General features: G+C 47.4%; 3 protein-coding genes across 6 annotated transcripts in view; 1 reads left to right on the forward strand and 2 right to left on the reverse strand.

Moving 5' to 3' along the window:
• Positions 1–22: 22 nt before the first annotated feature.
• narf (nuclear prelamin A recognition factor) lies at positions 23–9,999 on the reverse strand. 2 transcript variants are annotated; one of them, XM_030339433.1, is made up of 12 exons: positions 9,685–9,999; positions 8,984–9,058; positions 8,810–8,872; positions 8,431–8,559; positions 7,724–7,856; positions 6,980–7,114; positions 5,478–5,596; positions 4,767–4,896; positions 3,270–3,342; positions 2,729–2,866; positions 1,817–1,974; positions 616–857 (listed from the first exon to the last, which is right to left on the reverse strand). In XM_030339433.1, the coding sequence occupies exons 2-12, from the start codon at positions 9,038–9,040 to the stop codon at positions 616–618; spliced, it is 1,377 nt and encodes a 458-aa protein (XP_030195293.1). In that variant the 5' UTR covers positions 9,041–9,058; positions 9,685–9,999. The 2 variants fall into 2 exon arrangements, with proteins under 2 accessions (XP_030195292.1, XP_030195293.1); XM_030339432.1 differs by lacking the exon at positions 9,685–9,999 and having other exon boundaries at positions 23–857; positions 8,984–9,662.
• A 168-nt stretch (positions 10,000–10,167) lies between these two features.
• On the forward strand, positions 10,168–14,361 carry cybc1 (cytochrome b-245 chaperone 1). Its single transcript, XM_030339450.1, has 6 exons — positions 10,168–10,309; positions 10,898–10,985; positions 11,173–11,214; positions 11,961–12,131; positions 12,441–12,585; positions 13,582–14,361. Exons 2-6 carry the CDS (start codon positions 10,898–10,900, stop codon positions 13,739–13,741), a joined length of 606 nt encoding a protein of 201 aa, XP_030195310.1. The 5' UTR covers positions 10,168–10,309; the 3' UTR covers positions 13,742–14,361.
• hexd (hexosaminidase d) overlaps positions 14,315–20,484 on the reverse strand; it is a 7,655-nt gene continuing 1,485 nt past the window's right edge. For 2 of the 3 annotated variants that reach the window (XM_030339430.1, XM_030339431.1), the window contains exons 5-12: positions 19,871–20,035; positions 19,149–19,332; positions 18,427–18,498; positions 17,568–17,766; positions 16,753–16,914; positions 16,072–16,179; positions 15,425–15,514; positions 14,315–14,868 (exon numbers count right to left, since the gene is read on the reverse strand). In XM_030339430.1, coding sequence (XP_030195290.1) covers positions 14,691–14,868; positions 15,425–15,514; positions 16,072–16,179; positions 16,753–16,914; positions 17,568–17,766; positions 18,427–18,498; positions 19,149–19,332; positions 19,871–20,035 — 1,158 coding nt within the window. In that variant the 3' untranslated portion in view covers positions 14,315–14,690. Of the gene's footprint in view, positions 14,869–15,424; positions 15,515–15,989; positions 16,180–16,752; positions 16,915–17,567; positions 17,767–18,426; positions 18,499–19,148; positions 19,333–19,870; positions 20,036–20,484 lie in introns of all 3 variants that reach the window. The other variant, XR_003973769.1, reaches the window with a different exon arrangement.

Consider the following 20,484-nt stretch of genomic DNA (forward strand, 5'->3'; position numbering starts at 1 on the left):
GGCTTATAATATATGACAAGAATTTATAATGATTTGGAAGTTTAATATTGATTTTGTTCATTCAACTGTAAGGATCATGTAAACAGATAACAAACATATGTTTTACTAGTTTGTACAAAAATAAATAAATGACATGACAAAAGATGAAGACATTTACCAATGGCAATTGTTCCTCTTATTTACTTGTACTGGATGGATTAACAAAAAAAACATTACATAGGCTGGTTAAAGTCACTTAGGAAAACCAAAATAGCATATCCATTTTGACATCAGTGCATACACAGAGTTAGAATCAAGGTACACCTGTCTATTGCTTAAATGATGAAGGGTCCGTCCATTCACTGAAACCATGTGTTACAGCTGCATCTGAATGTTGTGGAAGGGGTGGTATGTAGATTGTAGACTTTACTTTCTCTCTCCAGGGGGATTACAAGTTATTCGGTTGGGAGACATCGCCTCCCGGTGGACAAAGGAACAAACGGCACGCTTGAAAATGTCCACTTCAGAGCGGCATTGCTCCCGAGAAAGAGTTGAGAGGAATCTTCTCGAAGTGTCTCGTGTCTCCCTCCTTCCAACGATGTCGCCTTAGCCCCGCTCACCGTCGTGCGTGTGATGTCACCACTGCATGTGCGGCGTGGGGGCGTGGCTCAGGTCCCGGTACTGGGTCCGTAGCGTGGCGCCGGCCTGCGCCGAGTCCTGGCCCTCCAGCCATTCCTGGTAGAGGGTGTGCAGGAGGGGGTTGACCTCGGGCAGGGCCACGGGCAGGCTGATGTAGGCGTCCTCCATCTGCTGCACCAGCGCCTTGTCCGGCCTCCCGGCGGCGTCACCCCCCGCCTGGCCACGCCCGCTCAGGCAACCTGGGGGCCAGACGACACGGAGGTTACATGGAGGGGCTGAGGGACGAGAGATTGACCTCCATAACCCTTAGAAGAAGAATAATAATACATTTCATTTTAAAAGCGCCTTTCAAGGTACCCAAGGACAGTGCACAAGTAAAGTGCATATACTCAATAAAAGTACATGCATAGTCAATAGCAGTCACACACATGATCAGATAACATTGGCAATATGGACATAGTAAACACAGAGAGGGATAAGAAAGAGAAAAAGTGTAGAGGACGAACATGGACACAGGCTGGTCACATTTAAAGATGTAGAGATGAAAACAAGTAAGATAGGGGGAAATAAAAAGAGGTAGTGCAAGTCGAGTCAGAAGGTGGAAAGGAAAGCTGAATGAAAATTTTCAGCTTCTACAGTGTTGGCCACATCGAAACTGGAGTGGTATTAATCATGTAGAGATGAAGCGGACGCTGGTGGCTGTGAGGATGTTTGAATCCCTGAAGAAGGATGTCATCTTCCAACCCTAATCAGCACAGGCCCATCCCGATGCCTCACCATGCCTGCTGATTAATGCCATTCATTTAAAAGCCTAAATCTCTGAGTCACTTGGGCGACTTCTAAGGAACTTAACTGTGAACACCTTTTAAAATTATCCTTAAAACATACCTGTTTAACATTCTGTCAATCCATAAAAAAAACAATATATTTTTTAATTGAATTGTACCGTTAGGCACCCTGCATTGCAAGTTTTCACGGAAGTCGCTGTATAAATAAAGTTTGATTTGATTTGAAACGCGTCGCCCCTGGCTGTACATACGTCTGTACACATACGGTTCAGAGCTGGTTTGAACCAGCTCCATCGTGGTCCATCATAAGGACCGCGATGGAAACAAGCCTTTGGGCTTCATTGTGTTTTTCATCCTTTTGAACGCCTCTTGTTGATTGTGGTTCAATAAAGTTTCCAATCGGTCCTGACCTCCAGGGCAGGACAGCACCTCCACCAGCTGGTACGGCACACGGCCCTTCCTGATGCGCTGCACCAGCGTCTGGATGTTCCGGAAGCCGTAGACGGCGGCGAACTGCAGCAGCGTCTCGCCGTCCCGCTCCAGGGTCACCTCCTGGAAGTCCCGGTTCCTATGGCAACCGAGGGGGGAAAGTTCGCAGACTCAATGGACGGGAACTGAACCTGCACACGCTTTATCTTGCACCTGCACGTACCAAATCAGGCTTTAGATTTGTCATCGAAAGTCTGATGGCAGACGAGCTCATAACTGGGTGAACTGGGTCGTTTCAATTCCTTTCGCGCCATGTTTGTTTCAACCGATCACGTTGCTGGAGGCGGGGTCCGGCAAGCGCTTAAACTCGGGCCGTCAGTCGTGATCTTTCCGAGGTTCACAACGCACTTGGAGAAAGTGTCTGTAAAGGTTTCAAATCAACACTGTCTGGGCTGGCCGCTGTAGAACTGCACCTAATAGATCTCCTTCGGGAACTTCACCCACTTCTCCCACCGGGTGGGATAGCTGGGCCCCGAAAAGGCTGCGATTCAATTATTATTTTTTTGGGGGGATTTCTTACCGTTACTGACTGTAGATCAGTAAGATTTATATTTATTCTTCTTTTACAATTCAATAGTTGAATAAAGATGATATAATATCAATGAATCTCAACACGTCGTCCTGTCCTAAAGGAAAGAGCAGTTTATATGTTGACTGCTTCCAGTGTTGCGTTGGTCTTAGAATAATTTATTGCTTTTTTTAGTTAATAATACTAAACATAAGGAACTTTATTAAAAAAATTAAAAAAAACGCATATTAAATCGCAATAGAAGTATTTGGCAAAATAATCGCAATTCGATTATTTCCCCAAATGGTTCAGCCCTAGTACCCACCTGAGGGTCTTGTAGGTGACCTCGGTGACGTCCAGGCCAAACAGCTCCTTGGCGGCGTGCTTGAAGACGTGCTCCAGGAAGCCCTCCGAGGTACGGCCCTCGTACCTCACGGGCGCCGTGTCGCCCTCCTCCCCCAGCCTGACAGACAGACGGCCAGAGAGAGACGGACAGGTTCACAGAGGGCACACATGGGGACACGGCCACAGTGACTAGCTGGTGTGAATGTTGAACGGACTGCATTTATGCAGGGCTCTTCTAACCAGTGGCCACTCAAAGCGCTTTATTACAATATTGCCGAAACATTGTCCCAATCATACACAGATTCACACACCGATGGCGGTGTCAGCCGTGCACGGTGACAGCCAGCTCGTCAGGAGCATTTAGGGTGAGGTGTCTCGCTCAGGGACACCTCAACACTCAGCTAGGAGGAGCCGGGGATCGAACTAGCAACCTTCCGGTTACCAGCCAAACCCGCTCTACCTCCTGAGCCACATGCCGCCCAATAGAGAAGAACCCAGTGTGGAAGAGAAGGACCACTCACACGTGGTCGAGTGGAACGGAGTCCAGCTCCGCCACGGACACCTTCCGGCGCTCCATCATGTCATAGACCTCCGCTGAAACACACGAAGCACGTTCAAAACCTCCAGAACCCTCAGAGCCGTTGATGAGGTCTTTCCTTTGAACCATCATCTCAGGTGATCCTCAAATGAACCGAACGAGTTCAATGCAAACGTGTTTACGTTAAATTAATCATTTGACAGCAGAGTTTGTTCTTTCAATGATTGATGAAACATCCAGCGATCAGTTTGCGGTTTGTTTCACAAGAGTTTAGTGGGAGAGATGTTGAAATGAGATTAAAGTGTTTCATGTAGGCAGAGCAGGTGAGCGTGTACTGTCATAGCGAGGCAGGAGTCAGAGTGAAAGAGAAAGAGATAAAGTATACAGGGGTCCATGTCAGCGTGACAACACCCTTGTGATGTTTGCAGAATAGGGAACAGGCGGGTTTTTGGGTTGAAGAATTCTGAGACTGAGGTTGTGAAAACCAAAAAAACATGCCAGCGATTATATTGAAAGTATCCCGTTTTATTTCCAGTTTTAATTGTATTTCTGTATGCATTACTTCTAGTCATGGTTTGAAGATATACACTGGTATAATAGAATACCCAAAGCTGCCCACTTTGTTTAGATTAAATCCTGATTTTGATTGAGCCTCACAGTTCTCATTCATTCGGCTGTTTAGTCATGTCCAGCAGTCAAACAAATACACAACAACATGAGGCACGGACAAAACACTATTTAGATGAAAACGAAGTGGGTCGAGCAAAAATGGCTGACTGCTGTCAGTGAGTGAGTGAGTGAGGGTGCACTCACACTAGGCCATCTGGCCGTGGCCCTTTTCACACCTAACCGTGCTCAAATCTGCCAGTGTGAGTGTGGCCAGTCTGGCCAGGCCAGGCCAATTTGGCCAATTGGGAGAGGTGTGCTGCTACGGTACGGGCCGCTACGGTACAGATGCTAATGAGCCGACACGCGCACACGCACGGCTACGCAACCTGAGCTGGATGACGTATAGTCCATGCGACGACCACGGACATAATAAAGGTGACGAGCCTTCTTTCCCATTAAACGGTAAACATATATCCAAATAAGCAACAGACTCAGCAAAGTGCGAACTGTGTTCTCTGTGTTGTTGTCCATTGTTGTTAGAACTCTGACTGGCGGCAGACTTTATTAAGGTCCATGCAGCGGACGCTTGGTGATGACGTGTTACTTACGACGTGATGACGTATGTACAAGAGCCTACCGTGGCCAGGCCACAGTTGCGACGGCAAACGGCCACGGCCAGATGGCCTAGTGTGAGTGCAGGCCAGAGAACAATGGGGCCATTTGAGCACGGTTAGGTGTGAAAACGGCCAACGGCCACGGCCAGATGGCCTAGTGTGAGTGCACCCTGAGTGATTGAGCGAGTGCGCGATTGAGTGAGTGAGCGAGCGAGCGAGTGATTGCGCGAGCGAGCGTGCGTGCGTGCGAGGCAGACCTGAGGTGAGCACACAGTCCACATAGCGGCTGTCCAGCAGGCTGCTGTAGAACTCCTCCCGGACGGCCTCCAGCTTCTTGTCGAAGCAGGGCGCCAGCACCACGTGGAACACCTTCTCCGCGCTCAGCTTCTGGAGGACAGAGAGGAGACGAAGACATCAGGCCCCTTCTGACACACAAATAACTGAAGACTTCCGGAGAAGAATCATAGTTTTTATCACAAGGAGGAATAATAAGCAACTTTAGAATTTATACGGTTTGTCCATACTTTAGCATTTATCTAAGCATCTATTCCTGTTTTCCTGAGCACTAGTTTGTATATGTATGTATTGTATTATATCCTGTGTCTTCCACTGCTGTAATAACACAGGAATTTCCCCTTCGGGATTAATAAAGTTGTATCTATCTATTGATCTATCTATGACCTCAGTAAGGTAGCTTCTGGATATGCAAAAGTTGGACTACAACACACGTACTTATTTGAGAGAATGACTGAGTTATTTGTTAAGATTAGTAACTAATAAATCAGATACACAAGAGAAATTACTAATGAATCATCAACCCCTTTATATAACGTTGATAACGACATTCCTCAAGGTTTAAACATTAAGAGAACCACGGCAGTGATGCAGTGTGTTGTCTGAGGTGTCCCCAGGCCACCTCAGACTCTCTGCTTGTTGAGTGATGACTCATTGTAGTTCAGAGCTCCTACCTGCTGCTGGGAGATGTAGTCTTTGACCAGGCAGCCCATGATCTGCTGGGGAGACCTGGCTGTGCAGATGTGTGGGGTGACCAGATTGCCAAGCACGCGCTCTGCATACCGGATCCAACCTACAGACACAGACACAGACACTTTTAATTAGTTACATTATTGTGAAATTACACTGGCCTTCTCAAACCAGAAGTATTGTAATACTTTTGTAACCCAAATATAGCTACCTGTTCAAATTAAGCAGCATATTTTCCTTAAGTATAGAAAGGCGTAGAGAACAATGTCGAATGAACTAGAAACCTTTACTATGATTATATAGCTGCCTCTACCCTTGAACCTTATATTTTATCTATTGTACATGAAGCTCTCAATGACGGTTCTTGATAGAATAAAGGTTAGATCAAATAAAGTAGATAAATAAATTACACAGTGTATGTGTTTAGTGTGTGTGTGTTTGTATGCGTATGTATGTATGTATGTATGTATGTATGTATGGATGTGTATGTCCGTGTCCATATCTCCGGTGGAAGGTGTGGTGGGGCCAGAACAGTATCTCTAGCCAACAGCTTTTTCTCCCCCTCATATCTCTGCTCTGAGCTCTAAAGAAAGGAAGACCTGTATTTAGCAAATCCATTTGATAACGGGCCCGACCTTGAACACACAAAGAGCCACTTTGAGCAGAGCCTTGAGGAGGCACGCAGGGTTCAGAACGAACCAGAAGGGGGGAGGTTCCCATGTTCAGAGCGCACAGGCCCCCGTCCCGTCTGCCCCCGGGCACCGAGCTCTGAGCACTGTTTACCAGGAGCCCAGTGTAATCGCTCTGTTGTGGGCCAATTATCCACAATGTAAAGCGAAGGTGGCCCCCCAAAGAGGCTGCTGGTTTGATCCCAAGCTCTAACTGATACTAAAAGGCAGTCCCAACCGGGACTGGCAAACTGCATATGTGTATGTTTATCTTAAAAGATAGATAGATGGTTAATGGACTGCAGTTTTATAGCGCATTTCTAACCAGTGGCCACTCACAGCTCTTTACAATACTGCCTAACGTTCACCTATTCATACACCCATTCATACACCAACGGCAGAGTCAACCATGCAAAACGACAGCCAGCTCGTCAGGAGCAGTCAGGGTGAGGCGTCTTTTTCAGGGACACCTCGAACTAGCATCTTCCGGTAGCCAGCCAACCCGCTCTAGCTCCTGAGCTACATGCCGCCCATACATTTCTCTACATCCATCCATCATTCCATCCATACACACACAAGCCACTTTGAATGTCTATATTAGGATCAACAAGTGATGGACAAGATCTAAGTCACAATCCAACTTTTTTTAACCCAAAAGCCAAATTAATTTGACCATCTCCATCTGGGAATTCCGCCCCTGCATCCCAATAAAACACAGCCGTCTGACCGAGTGGAACCACGGGACAGGTGTACGTTGTGAGGGTTTACCTGGGCAGGAGGAGGTGACCACGGGACAGGTGTACGTTGTGAAGGCGTACCTGGGCAGGAGGAGGTGAACATGGGCAGGGCCTGCGAGTCGTGGTGTCTCCGTCGGTACCTCTGGACAAACTCCCGTTGGCTCTCCAGGATGCTGAAGCCCGCGGCCACCGTGGTGTCGAACACATACTGCACACCTGCAGAGACACACACACAGGTTACAACACATACTGCTCACCTGTAGACACACACAGGTTACAACAACGCATACTGCACACCTGTAGACACACACAGGTTACAACAACACATACTGCACACCTGTAGACACACACAGGTTACAACAACACATACTGCACACCTGCAGAGGTTACTAGCATCACCAAGCAAGGAGTCAAGCTCATTCAGGAGAGTTGTAGTGCCGGATTTCCCCCGCAATTGTTGACATAAAGGTTATGGTTTCTAGAGTTTCGACAGAAAGTCACACATGATTGTTTTTCCTCAAGTCGCAGGCGAAAGAAGCCTTCCAAGTGTTATCATCAAGGTTTTGTTTTATATCCGTGTTTATCTCCAAGCTTGTGCACGTGAACTTCCCAAGTCTGGAGACTGCGGATGCAAGTCTATTGTTGATGCATGAATGCAGGCTCAACTACGTACATAACGTGCAGCCCTAGGGATGTTGTGACATCATGGAACTCAAGTATGAAAGAGGCGAGTTCGCTCACTCTAAATTGCTCCCACTTTCACAGATAAAAACAACGTCAACCTTCCGATCGCCCTCGGATCCTCGTCCCCATCATGGAACTCACCCAGGCTCTTGAGGAAGCCACAGAGCTTGCGGGTGGCCTCTGCGATGTCCAGGTCAAACTTCACGGCAAAGAAAGGCAAGGACTGAGGACACAGCGACACCACCAGCACCTTGTGTTCAGCCGCATCGCACTTCTGGGACCACGACAGGGGAAGAGAAAGCATTGTTTACTTAAAGCACATTGTGAAAGTAACAACAAACCTCATGTTTCCGTTCAAGATGGTACAAGTTGTTCCCATGCTGAAATGGCTACCGATATAACACGACAAGAACATAAAAAAATGGTTAATTCATTATTAATCAGTACCAACCCTAACAAATCTGTAGAAAATGTTTGAAATAAAAAGCCCTGAATAACTGTTGAAAGTCAATCAACCATGTAATGCAAACAGCATAGCGTTGGTAAACAATAGAGCTTATAAAATGAATTATGGGCCATTCCAATAAGTCATGCCGGCGCAAAGTATAGATTACACTATTAAGGTAAAAAGATACAATAAGTGCGTACTTTAAGTGCCATGACGTACAACATACAATAAGTGCGTAAGAGGAGTGTGAGGGGTGTGTGTGTGTGTGTGTGTGTGTGTGTGTGTGTGTGTGTGTGTGTGTGTGTGTGTGTGTGTGTGTGTGTGTGTGTGTGTGTGTGTGTGTGTGCAGAGTCTAGGTATACTCTGAACACGCGAGTCTTGAGTCTTGAGGGGGAGTCACCTTGTTCAGCGCCAGAATGCGGTTGAGCTCCTCCAGGTTCTGCTGGCCGATCTTCAGGCTCTCCTCCTCAGACACACAGCCGTCGCACGAGAGACACGCGCTCAGCAGAGGCTGGGAGTCCCCGCTCGCCTGCAGCAGGGGGGAGACAAGGGGAGACAAGGGGAGACCGGGGGAGACCAGGGGGGAGACAGTTATGACAAGGTTATGAGGACTTTGAATTAATACTTTGTAATTTCACATGCAGGCAAACTATTTGCTGGTTGTGTATTAATTCTAAGACACAATCTACTCAGTAAAAAAAAAAATCGCAAACCAAAATACGTAAAAACATTTTTTTTTACTAATCAATCAATAAAGTAGAATAATGAACGGTTCTTACCTCGCCGTTGGCCTCATGGTGCTCCTCGGCCGTAGCGACAACTCCGTCGTTCTTCTTGTTACACTGCAGTCATTTAAACCGTTAGTCACCGATAGCAAAACACGTTTTTGAAAATATGACAAAAGAATCAAACAGGAAACTGAAGGCAAAATTGGAGCCTGCTTGGCCTTTCACCTGCTTGGTACAGTTTTCACACTTCTCCTTCCTCTTGGCTGAGGCGGCCTCAGACATTTTTCCACCCACAGTTCTCTGTGAAGTGAGAAACACACACACAGGCATTCATGACAACCTCGTTATACAGCTTCCCACCACCATTCTTCTCTCCGAGTAGCGACAGGACGATTGTACTTTGCTGCTCGGAATAGAGACACCCTGCTGTGACTGTGACTGGGGACAACCACCCATCTCAGCCAGCCTGCTTATCTGAACCAGGGCAGCAGCAGCTGCCTTTATAGCGGAAAGGCAGTGGACTGCAGGAAGGCACTGAAGGCAGAGCGGTTTTTATCATCATCACAACTCCGTGACTCAGTGCAATTACAGTGTGGTGAGAGATACACAGTAGATTATTTACATCACATTGAGGAGCGAGTCAACACGACGGGGACTGACGTCAGTGGCTGGTGTGTGTGAGAAATACCTAGGCCCAGCTACAATGCAGACAATATGTCATTATAGCCATCAAGGAACAATGTCCCCACAAGACACATTCATGACCAAATCCCGCATAGTAGGATAATAGATTTAGTAATGACTGCAGCTATATGAAAAGCTGCAGTTGTGAAACAAACTCATTGTCATCGTCATCATCATATCAGCCAGGAGATTTCGGCTGCAAAAACGAGCCAACAAATGATGAACAGTCAGGGACAACTCACCGGTTGACTTTGAATATTCTTCCTCGGCCCAGGGCACCAGGTGGTGAAGGAGATGCATGAGTCAATGATCAGGAGGTCAGTGCCATCCCTGAGAGCAGGTGACCAGAGACACTCACACCCCCACCGCTCAGTAAAACCACACCGCTGACTCACACACGGTGGACGGAGTCCCTGGCAGTCCCTGTTACCGGTGTGCAGTCCGTCGGCCTGTCCTTCAGGTCTTTTGGGTAATTTGGCAGACACTCGTTACGCGCATGGTTCGGCGCTCAGCAGCACGTAGCCATTGTGTGGCCCGGCGTATCCAGTGCGCCTGCGCGTACTACATAACATTAAGTATTGCACTGAACCGCACAACAATTTATTTATTTTTTAAATAATAAAGCTGGGTATTTTCTTACAGCTTTCAGGCAGGTGGATTTATTTTTCAGTGTTTAGTTGTAATTGCCGGATTAAAACCTAAAAAGTGACGACGCGCTGTCGTCCAATCAGAAGAGAGGCGCCAAGGCAGGAAGTAGAGCCATCAGATGAATGACTTCCTTATCATTTCACTATTACTTGTTTCCTTCTTCTCTTGGGCTCAAGCTTCGTGACTAGGCAGTGTTCTTATATCCATTAAAAGTATAAGGTAGGTACCTGTAGAGTATATGTGTGCATGTGTGTGATCATGAGCCTACTAACCTGGAGCATTAAACACACATATGCACATTGTTGATCCAGGCAGATTGGGATGTTGGGTCTGCTGCAATAGCCTTCTATTCAAGGCTAACCCTGGTCCTAAACTGACTTCAGTATTTTCCCGTAGTTTGTTCAGCAACATTTCAGAGCAGCAACATTTGTGTGTTTGTGTGTGTGCGTGTGTGTGTGTGTGTGTGTGTTTGTGTGTGTATATGTATATTATATATCTATATAGAGATATAAGTATGAAGATATGTAATGTATGTATGTCTGAGCAATATGCTGTGTGTGTTTGTTTGTGTGTGTGTGTGTGTGTGCAAATGTGTATATATATATATATATATATATATATATATATATATATATATATATATATATATATATATATGTATGAATATATGTAATGTGTGTGTGTGTGTGTGTGTGTGTGTGTGTGTGTGTGTGTGTACGCATATATGTATGCATGTATGTATGTCTGAGCATGCTTACTGTGTTTATGTATTCAGTAACGGACCACATTGCCCCCCCCCACCTCCAGATGGGGTACATGACCGTGGAGGAGCACAGCTCCACCATGCTTCACCTGAGGAGGAGCCCTGGGATCCGCTCCTGGTCGCTCCTCGTTGGTAAACACTCTTTGCTTCCTCCACATGAATATTTAATCCACATGAATATTTAATCCACGTGAAATATGATAGAGACGCCTATGGATCGTCAATCTGTGTTTGCTGATTTTCTACCCTTGTATGTCTGTCTCTTTCCCCTGCTGTATTTAAATATATAATCGTGTTCATTTTATTGTTCTACGACCAGGTATAACATCGATCGGTCTGGCAGCAGCCTACTACAGCTCAGGTAAACGCAACTCCATCCTCATAACCTTGAGTCTCAATCAATAAAATGTGATTACTTTTTATTTGTACAGCCCTTTATCACAGTTACAGTCTCAAAGGGACTACTGCCCGACTACTCTTAGTCCATCATCGGCATCAATTAATGGACTGCATTTGTACAGCGATTTTCTAACCAGTGGCCACTCAAAGTGCTTTACAATAGTGCCTCACATTCACCCATTCATTCACACATTCACACACCGACTGCGGGATCAACCACGCAGGGCGACAGCCAGGAGCAGTGAGGTCGAGGCGTCTTGCTCAGGGACACCTCGACGCTCAGCTAGGAGGAGCCGGGGATCAAACTAGCAACCTCCCGGTTACCAGTCAACCCGCTCTACCTCGCTCTGCCTCCCAACTGCTCCCGACGAGCTGGTTGTCTTAACCGACAGTGTTCGAATGTACGTATGCATGAATGGGTGAATGTCAGGCAATAATTGTATCGCACTTTGAGTTGAGGGCACAGGTTAGAAAAGCTCTGTATTAGGGCACCCCGTGGCGCACCGGGTAGAGGGCGTGCCATAAAGGCACCGTGCTGATCGCAGCGACCCGGGTTCGATCCCAGCTCCCTGTGGGCCTTTAAACCTTAATAAAAGAAAACCGCTGTATAAATGCAGTCCTTTGCCATTTTGCATGCCGCCCCATCATAACCTTCCACCCAGCACCTCTGGGGCCTACTCACCCACCTTGCCCCTGTGTGCCCTGCAGACAGCCTGCTGTGGAAGCTGTTCTACGTGGCCGGCTGCCTGTTTGTGGCCGTTCAGAACATGGAGGAGTGGGAGGAGGCCGTGTTCGACAAGGGCAGCCGGCGCATCGAGCTGAAGACCTTCAGCCTGTACGCCCTCATCCTCACCCTGTGGAGGCGGGGCCACGAGATAGGTAACGGCGCGCGCGTGTGCGTCTGCGCACGCGCGCGTGTGTGTGTGTGTGTGTGTTCCCAGACGCTAGACATGCATCAAAGGGCTTGTGTAAGAGAAAGCAACAGTAGTAATAGTAGACTACTAATAGTAGCAGTAGTAGCCTACTAATAGTAGGAGTAGTAGTAGAATACTAATAGTAGAAGTAGTATGTAGTAGTAGAATACTAATAGTAGAAGTAGTATGTAGTATTAGTAGTAGGTGGTGTGAAAATGACAAATGTACATTACATCCTTCATTTCTGGGGCGTTTGTTGGGTTTGTGTGCTCAGTGGTGCTGGACCTGGAGCACCTGCGGGACGTGTGCGTCCAGGAGGAGAAGGTGCGCTACCTGGGGCGCGGCTACGTCCTGGTGCTGCGGCTGGCCACCGGCTTCTCCTACCCGCTGACGCAGAGCGCCACCATGGGGGGGCGCAGGTGAGTACCTGGAATGCCTGCGGGGGCCGCCATTAGGCGGACCAAAGTGTTGGCTTACAACCTTTCATACACACGTTCACACACCGACGGCGGAGTCGACCACGCAGGGCGACAGCCAGCTCGTCAGGAGCGGTCAGAGTGAGAAGTCTTGCTCAAGGACACCTCGACACTCTGTAAGAGCAAGGAGGAGCAGGGGATCTAACCTTCCAACCCCGCCTCTTACAGTGGTTTAAATGTACATAATGTACTGTAGTGTAAAACATTTGGGTTGAACATGTACAAAATCAAGATGTTTTTGTTCATGGTGGTTTCAATGGTTTGTTCATGGTGGTTTCAATGGTTTGTTCATGGTGGTTTCAAAGGTTTCCTGCATTTTTATGCATGAATTGTGTTTATGCATAATACCGATGCATTGTACCTTAATAGTGTTCAAGGCAAAGCAAAAAGTCATGCAATTAAAATTATACACAGGTACAAAGTAGTAACCAATTGGAAATGTACTTTAGTATTACATATACTTATTGTACACAACAAATTGCAAGATTTCAATGGTTTGTGTATCTATATTGATACACAAACCCATACCTCCAGAGCCTATTAACTGTGATTGAGGGATTTTCATGGCTTGGTCTGCCAGTGATGTTTCATCAATGGTGATGCGTGGGTGCGGTTTTCCAGAAACCCAGCTTTACACCTGCCTGATCCCTTCAGATCAAACATCAGGCTTATACATCAAAGGATTAAAATAACATTTGTTGCTGATCCAAATGTGGTTGGCCTGATTTATATTTGTATGCATTCTATCATTTGTATTCAAAAGCATACACATGTACTGCAACACCGCACAAACATTCGCACACCCTATTTGCATGTTCATGTGTTAGATCAACTTGAGTGAGGGATGTTGTGTGTTCAACTGCGGTCGACTGTCGACTGTCGTCTGTCCGTGACTGGTCGACTGTCCGTGACGGCGGTCTCTCTCTGTGTGACCCCCAGCGACGTGGAGGCCGTTGGGGCCCTGCTCAAGCGCTTCCTGGGAGTGGAGGAGCTCCAGAGACGCATGAAGCAGGAGGAAGACGATGCCCTGGTGGAGGAAGAGGAGGAGGATCTGGACCACAGCAGCGACTCTCAGGACGAACCCTTGACCGCTCAATAAGCTGTTGTAGGGACGTGGCTCGATAAGAAAAAGAAGATACATTCTAGCCGAAGTTGCATACATAGGCCACAGCTCTGGCATTCCTCTAAGTGCTGTTTTCAGAGATCTATTGTCGAGATGACGTCGTCGGTTTTTGTGCCTCTCTGTTAAACTGTAATGTATGTTTGTCTGGGTAAGCTGTTCAAAAAACGGCTTCCCACAGTAAAACGGGCCACCCCGTAGATAATCACCCTTTCGCATGTTTATACACCAACCCATTACTCAAGTGCCTGTAAACTATAATTGAGCATGAAGGATTGCCATGGCTTTGGTCTGCCAGCAATGGTTTTTTTTTGGTACGGGAGACGATTAAATGCTTTTGTTTTGTTTTGTTTTTGGTTGCGTGTGTGTGTGCATTTGTGTGCACATATTTATTTATTGACTCTATTTTTGTTCCAAACCAAAGAATCAAGTCAACCTCAGGAAAATGCTCCCAAACAAAAAGGGAATTAACAGGAATTCAGCCTATCACTGCATCCCAGCCGTACATGAGCGAGAGTGCTTCAAATAACCCTGGAAGTTTAGTTTTGCAACTTGATTTTACATTTTTTACTGTCAATAAAACGTTTTTTTAAATAAAAGATCTCCTTTCACTTCACCGATGACGACAATGCAGATGACGATAATGATGCAGATGATAGTGACTATGATGCAGATAATAATAATGATGACGATTTAGTTCAACGTGTGTGGGCATGGGAGCAACATGTTTAATCATGCTGCTCTATTTCCCCAGTGCAGCTTAAAAACATGAGTGTGTCCCGGGCACACAGCAGAACTCAGCCTCCAGAACGTCTATGCTGCAGCCAGGGGGGCCAGCATGGGGCCAGCAGGGGGGCCAGTGGAGGGGGCAGCATGGGGGCCAGAGGAGGGCCAGCCTGGGGCCATGAGGGGGCCTTTGTGACCTCGCTCACTGCTGCGGCACCATCTCCGGCAGACAGACGCTGATCTCCTCTGTGATGCGGCGCAGCGGCTCGGCCACGGGGCTGAGGTGCTGCTCCATCCACTCCTGGGCGGTGGAGTCCGGGTACAGGCGCTCCATCTCCACCCTGGCCACACCCGCCCGCTCCTCCAGCATGGTCAGCAGCCTGCAGAGAGAGGGAGGGAGGGAGGGAGGGAGGGAGGGAGGGAATGGAATGGAAGCCAAGATGGGAAATTGGGCGATATTGTGCTGAATTGAACGGTTTGTAAATGCCTCGCTCCCCCGTGGACATTTGCATTTGCCACGACAGCACTGGGATCGTAGGGAGGGAGATGTTTGAGCGGCATTAGCAGTTAGGGGGGTATAGTAGCCTCAGTGACCTGTCTGAAACGACTTAGTTCCAGCACAACAGAGAATACATAGAACCAACTTATCCACAAGCAACGATCCACTAGCTCATTACAAATTCAACAAGTACTTTTTTCTGTGTAGTCATCACCTTTGTCCAAAATGTACTTAATCAACTCAATCTAAAGAGTAAACCCCATCCCCTCTTGTCCCAATCAATCCAAGGATTACACTTTTTTAGATCGAGCTTCTCTACATCGATTCGATCCACGGAGAAGCTGCAGCATCAGCTCTGAAGCCGAGTGAAGGCTGCAGGGAGGAGGGTGTGAGGTTCAAGGTTCCATCAGCGCTGACGGGGAAAAGATTTTGTTTACGTGGTGGCTTGGCTCTGGATCTGCATGCAGATGAGGGGGTTGATGGCCCGTCTCTGGCGGTGGTAGGGGCTGAACCATCCTCTCACATACCTGCCAGAAGAACACATTCACATGGTTTAAGCTTTTGTTTTATTCAAAAGGGAACCGTCGCACTATGCTATATGCTATTTTATATGCTGTTTGATATGCTATTTTCTTTAAAACAATCTGTTTCTGGGATAGTCAGGGCAAAGTGGACCATTGACGATAACATAAATCAGGGGGCGATCGTTTTGTGAAAATTGAACGGATGTTGCAGTTCTTTTGACAACCCGAGTATGAGGCAGTAGGACTCGTCTCTTTTAAACGACAATAGTTTCCTTTCCCCTTTAACAAGGCACAGCACCAGGACGGGTTATTTCTGGGGTTATGGTTGCCCAATGGATCCCTACCACAGAAATCTTTCCTCCAAAATCATTACTGTATTTTCACCGAACTGTGAAAGTGTTATGAATGTATTCTATCATAAGTCATTCCCAACTCTCCCTATTCATAAAATGCAATCATAATACTGTATTTATGCTACCATGCAGAGCCAAGCGAGGCCTGGTGTACTATGGGGAGCTGTGAGGAGGGCATTGGAGCCGGCGTGCCGTGGCGTTCCTCACATGCTGCTCTCAAAGTGGCGCACGTCCTCCGAGTTCAGCAGCTGGGACAGCTCCACGACGGAGACCGCGAGCCTCCGCCCGGCGAAGAGAGAGTCCTCCGCGGGGGTCCTAGCAGAGAGCAGGGACACGGTCAGAAGGTTCAAGTCACTGACCTCGTCTACGCAACTCTAAGAAGAAAACCTGCCATGATTCAAAGTCAAAGTCAAAGTCAGCTCGCTTGTCAAACCAACAAATGTGAAAGACAAATAGAGGAATCAAAATGTTGTTTGTCTCTGACTCGCGGTGCATTCAGTATAAAAGGATACAGTTAGGTAAAACAAAATAAGGAGGAGAAACAACAAGGAGAAACAACAATATATCTCTGTCGGCACAGTAAGGGTTTTCACAGAACCAAGTGCCAAGCACTAACAAGCACTAGGTTAACCCGTTCCCCGTATGCAACAGAGATAGGTAGGATAAGCTCTACACAATTTCTTTCTTTACCTTACCTTATTGTATTTTAATGTTAGTGGGGCATCCTTCATAAGCCCTCTGGGGATTCTTTTGTCCCACCCGTGCGTTTATGTATGTCTTTGTGCATCTTTTATTGCTATTTTAATTTACTTGTTTATCTTGCGCAAAGAAATAAAACTAAACTAAACCAAACTAAAAAATGCTAAGTACTACCTTTTTCAGGCTCACCTGTCTAAGGTATCCATCTCAACGGAGGAGATGTCCAGGGCCCCGGTCACGGCTGCCTGGACCTGGGGCCCGAAGTGTCCCTGGATGAGGGTCTGGAGGCAGGAGGCCAGCGAGGGCAACGCCAGCGGCATCAGCTCACACAGGACGGACATGTGGTCGTACCTGGGCATGGGGAAGGTCAGGGGCAGCTGAGGCAGCCGGCTCACAGTGTTTCAGATGGAGAGAAGTGCTGTCCTGTGTTTGTTACAGGTGACAGGAGGTGTGTAACGTTGTTTTCCGTTAAGTCAGACATTATCAGGAGGAATAACGAGAACTAACGTTCACGACGTTCCACCCACAAACATCTCTGGTCGTACCACCACTCCCGAACCCAAGCCTTATCCTGCTTGTTTAACTTAGACGTGAGTTTGGTTACTGAAGCATTAATGGAGTTTCATTAAAGTCTGGTTAATTGTATTAAGCGATAGGTAAGGCTGGATACTATGGAAAAATGTACTTCAAAAAAGCCAACTGAATGTATTTGAAACAATATGTTTTATCATTTTAGACACCAACATTTGTTATTAGCAATAATCGAATACCATTTTCTACACGTTTTTACGCTAGCTCTCAAAGATGGATAAACGCATCCACGTGGACACGCCCACTTTTGATGTCAGAAGAGGTAGATCTTCAAAAACAGCTTATAATGGCAAATCACACTCACCCCTGGTGGTATAAAATGGGACCTTTAAGGTCGTCCGCTCAGGGCTTCACGCCGCGCGAACCCCCGCCTGCCCGTGACCCCCGACCCCTGCCCCCCTCCCCCCCCTCACCTCTGCCAGCCCGTGAGGGCGATGCCCAGCAGGCGGACCCCCGGGGAGACGGCCCCCGCCACCCGGAGCCACTGCAGGTGGTTGTCGACGTGGCGCTGGGTGCCGGGCACGCTGGTGTGCACACCACTGGCGCCCTTGAAGGCGCTGGCCGCCCACAGGTCCGTGAGCCCCGCAGCGCAGTACTTCTCCAGCAGGGACACTGAGGGGGACGGGCCAGCAGGGGGCGGTGTTGTAGAACACAGCCAACACACAGAAATGGACGTTTACGTTTAGCAGACGCTTTTATCCAAAGCGACTCACAAGAAGTATGTTTGTCAGAAGAAAGAGGAACAACAATACATCTCTGCGGGTACAGTTAGGATGTTCATAGAACCAATTGCCAAGCATTAACAATCGCTAGGTTAACCCATTCCCCGTATAGAACTTCGATAGCTAGGATGAGTCGACTAGAAGCCACTTTAGTTGTTTAAGCTTGTCTTTTACCAAATGCTTAACGATAAATTATGCTGTGTCGTTGCTACTGTGAATTCAATTTGATACACAATACTGATACAGTTGAAGTAGATAATAAGGAAAGCTTCTTGCTCAAGGACGCCTGTACAGCTAGACTGTGGCAGGTGGGGTTCAAACCCTGAACCCTTTCTGCATACCCTTCCCTTAGCTATACTAGTAGGGATTGCTGCCAAAAGGAACACCTTTAGTAGCTAATAGATACCCATATTGACCGAGATATTTCATATTGGTGCAGCCCTACTTTAAACGCAGGAGTACATCATATATGTGCATAAATACGTTTATATAAAAACAATTGTTTTTGCGGCTGTAAGGGCTTCAGAGAGATCAGGGGTGTAAGTCCTACCCGTTTCCTCCACGTTCAGACCCGGGTTGTAGTCCCACAGCATGGGCTGAATCAGGCCCACAAGACCACTGGCTGGGACAGGTAAGGAAGACAAAATAACAATGAAAGTCATTTGTTTTATTATATTTTAGTTTACCCTAACCCTATTCAGGTAGAACACATTGAGTTATACAATTCTTGAAGGATGTCAGTAGAGAGCGTGTTGAGGTGAAACCAAAAGGTTGCTAGTTCGATCCGCAGGCCCTGAGCAAGACACCTCAACCCAACTTCTCCCGACAAGCTGGCTGTCGCCTTGCATGGTTGACTCCGCCGTCGGTGTGGGAATATTTGCATGAACCGTTTCGATAAAAGCTGTGCTAAATGCCATGAATGTAAAAGGAGTGTCCTGGTCTAAGGGGAGATTAGGCTGACTGGAAAGCACCCTCTCCTGCAACCTATAGTATTTCATAATTAAAACAAAACGACTGGCTCAGCAGAAAACCACTCCTGAGTGGTCTCATTGGTCTAAACAGACCAGAGACCCCTCCTCCAAACAGTAGAACAACACAATCAAGACCACTTTGTTGTAGGCGTGTTTAGCGTACGCGTTTTGTATGTTCCTGCACACAGAACATATTTTATCTACTGGCATCATACACGTGCATCACCCAGGAGGGTTCGACACACTGAACCTCCTGAGGAACCTCCCTACGTCCTCCTTCGTGCGTGGATTGACCTCTGACCTTTGAGAGTGTCGTGGCTCATCCCTCTGAGCATGTCGTCCCACATGACGATGCTCAGGTGAGGCCACGCCTCCTTCACCGCCCCGGCCACCCTGGTCACGTGACTGAGGAAGAGCTGCTCCACCGTGCGTCCAGGGGTGCTCAGCCAGCGCTTAGACTCCTCCCCCTCGCCCAGCATGTAGACCTGGTGGGGGAGGCGGAGCTCAGTCAGACGCGCTCAGAGAGGCCGAGCTGCACTTTGATATCCACCATTTTAAAAACAAGCTGCTTGGATAGAAGCAGTAACAACAATCGTATAAGTAATGTATAAACAATATTCAATACAACATTCATATTATTACAATGTATGACATACATTGACGATATGTTATATATTGACATTATATGTTAAATATTAGCATTATATTTTATATATGAACAATATATAATGTTACAATACATCATTATAAATAGTGTATAAACAAATAACTAAGGTGGCAACTATCATGTAATATATTAAACGTGTAATACAGGTTTAAAAGTAACTGCAGAAGGTATTATTGTTTTGTTGAGTCTAGCTGACTCAACAAAACTTTTTGTTGAGTCAGCTAGACTCGACAAAACAAAAGGACCACAACATACACCCCAATGGTGGTCCTAGTGTGGGGGGGTTGGATCCTCACCTCACCAGCTAGACCAGGACCACAACATCCACCCCCACCCCGGTTCTAGGGGGTCCTCACCTCGTCCGCCCCGATGTGCAGGGTGCTGAGGCCTGGGTGCAGCTCCACCACCTGCCTCAGCATCTCCAGGACCAGCCGTGGCCCCCCCTCCCCGTGGGGGCTCAGGGTCCCCAGGCACTGGCTGAGCTCTCTGAGGCCCCACAGGGACCGCTGCTTCAGCACAAACTACCACAGACGCACACGTGCACATTTACAATTACATTTAGGCACGGCAAGGCAAGGCAACTTTATTTGTGTAGCACTTTTCATACACGAGGCAGACCCAAAGTGCTTCACATATAAACATTGTCATACAATAAGATAAACTAATAGATAAGTAAAAGAAAAAGCGACTCACAACGGCTCATACACACGTTCACACACCGACGGCGGAGTCAACCCACGCAGGGCGACAGCCAGCTCGTCGGGAGCTGGCTGTCGCCCTGCGTGCGTTGAGTCCGCCGGGATGAGCCACGACACGCTCAAAGGTCAGAGGTCAATCCACGCACGAAGGAGGACGTAGGGAGGTTCCTCAGGAGGTTCAGTGTGTCGAACCCTCCTGGGTGATGCACTAGCAACTAGCAAACTAGCAACTTTCCGTTTACAAGACAACCTGCTGATTTTAAGAAGAAGAT

Source organism: Gadus morhua, chromosome 18 (assembly GCF_902167405.1).
Source record: "Gadus morhua chromosome 18, gadMor3.0, whole genome shotgun sequence".
NCBI classification, from domain to species: domain Eukaryota; kingdom Metazoa; phylum Chordata; class Actinopteri; order Gadiformes; family Gadidae; genus Gadus; species Gadus morhua.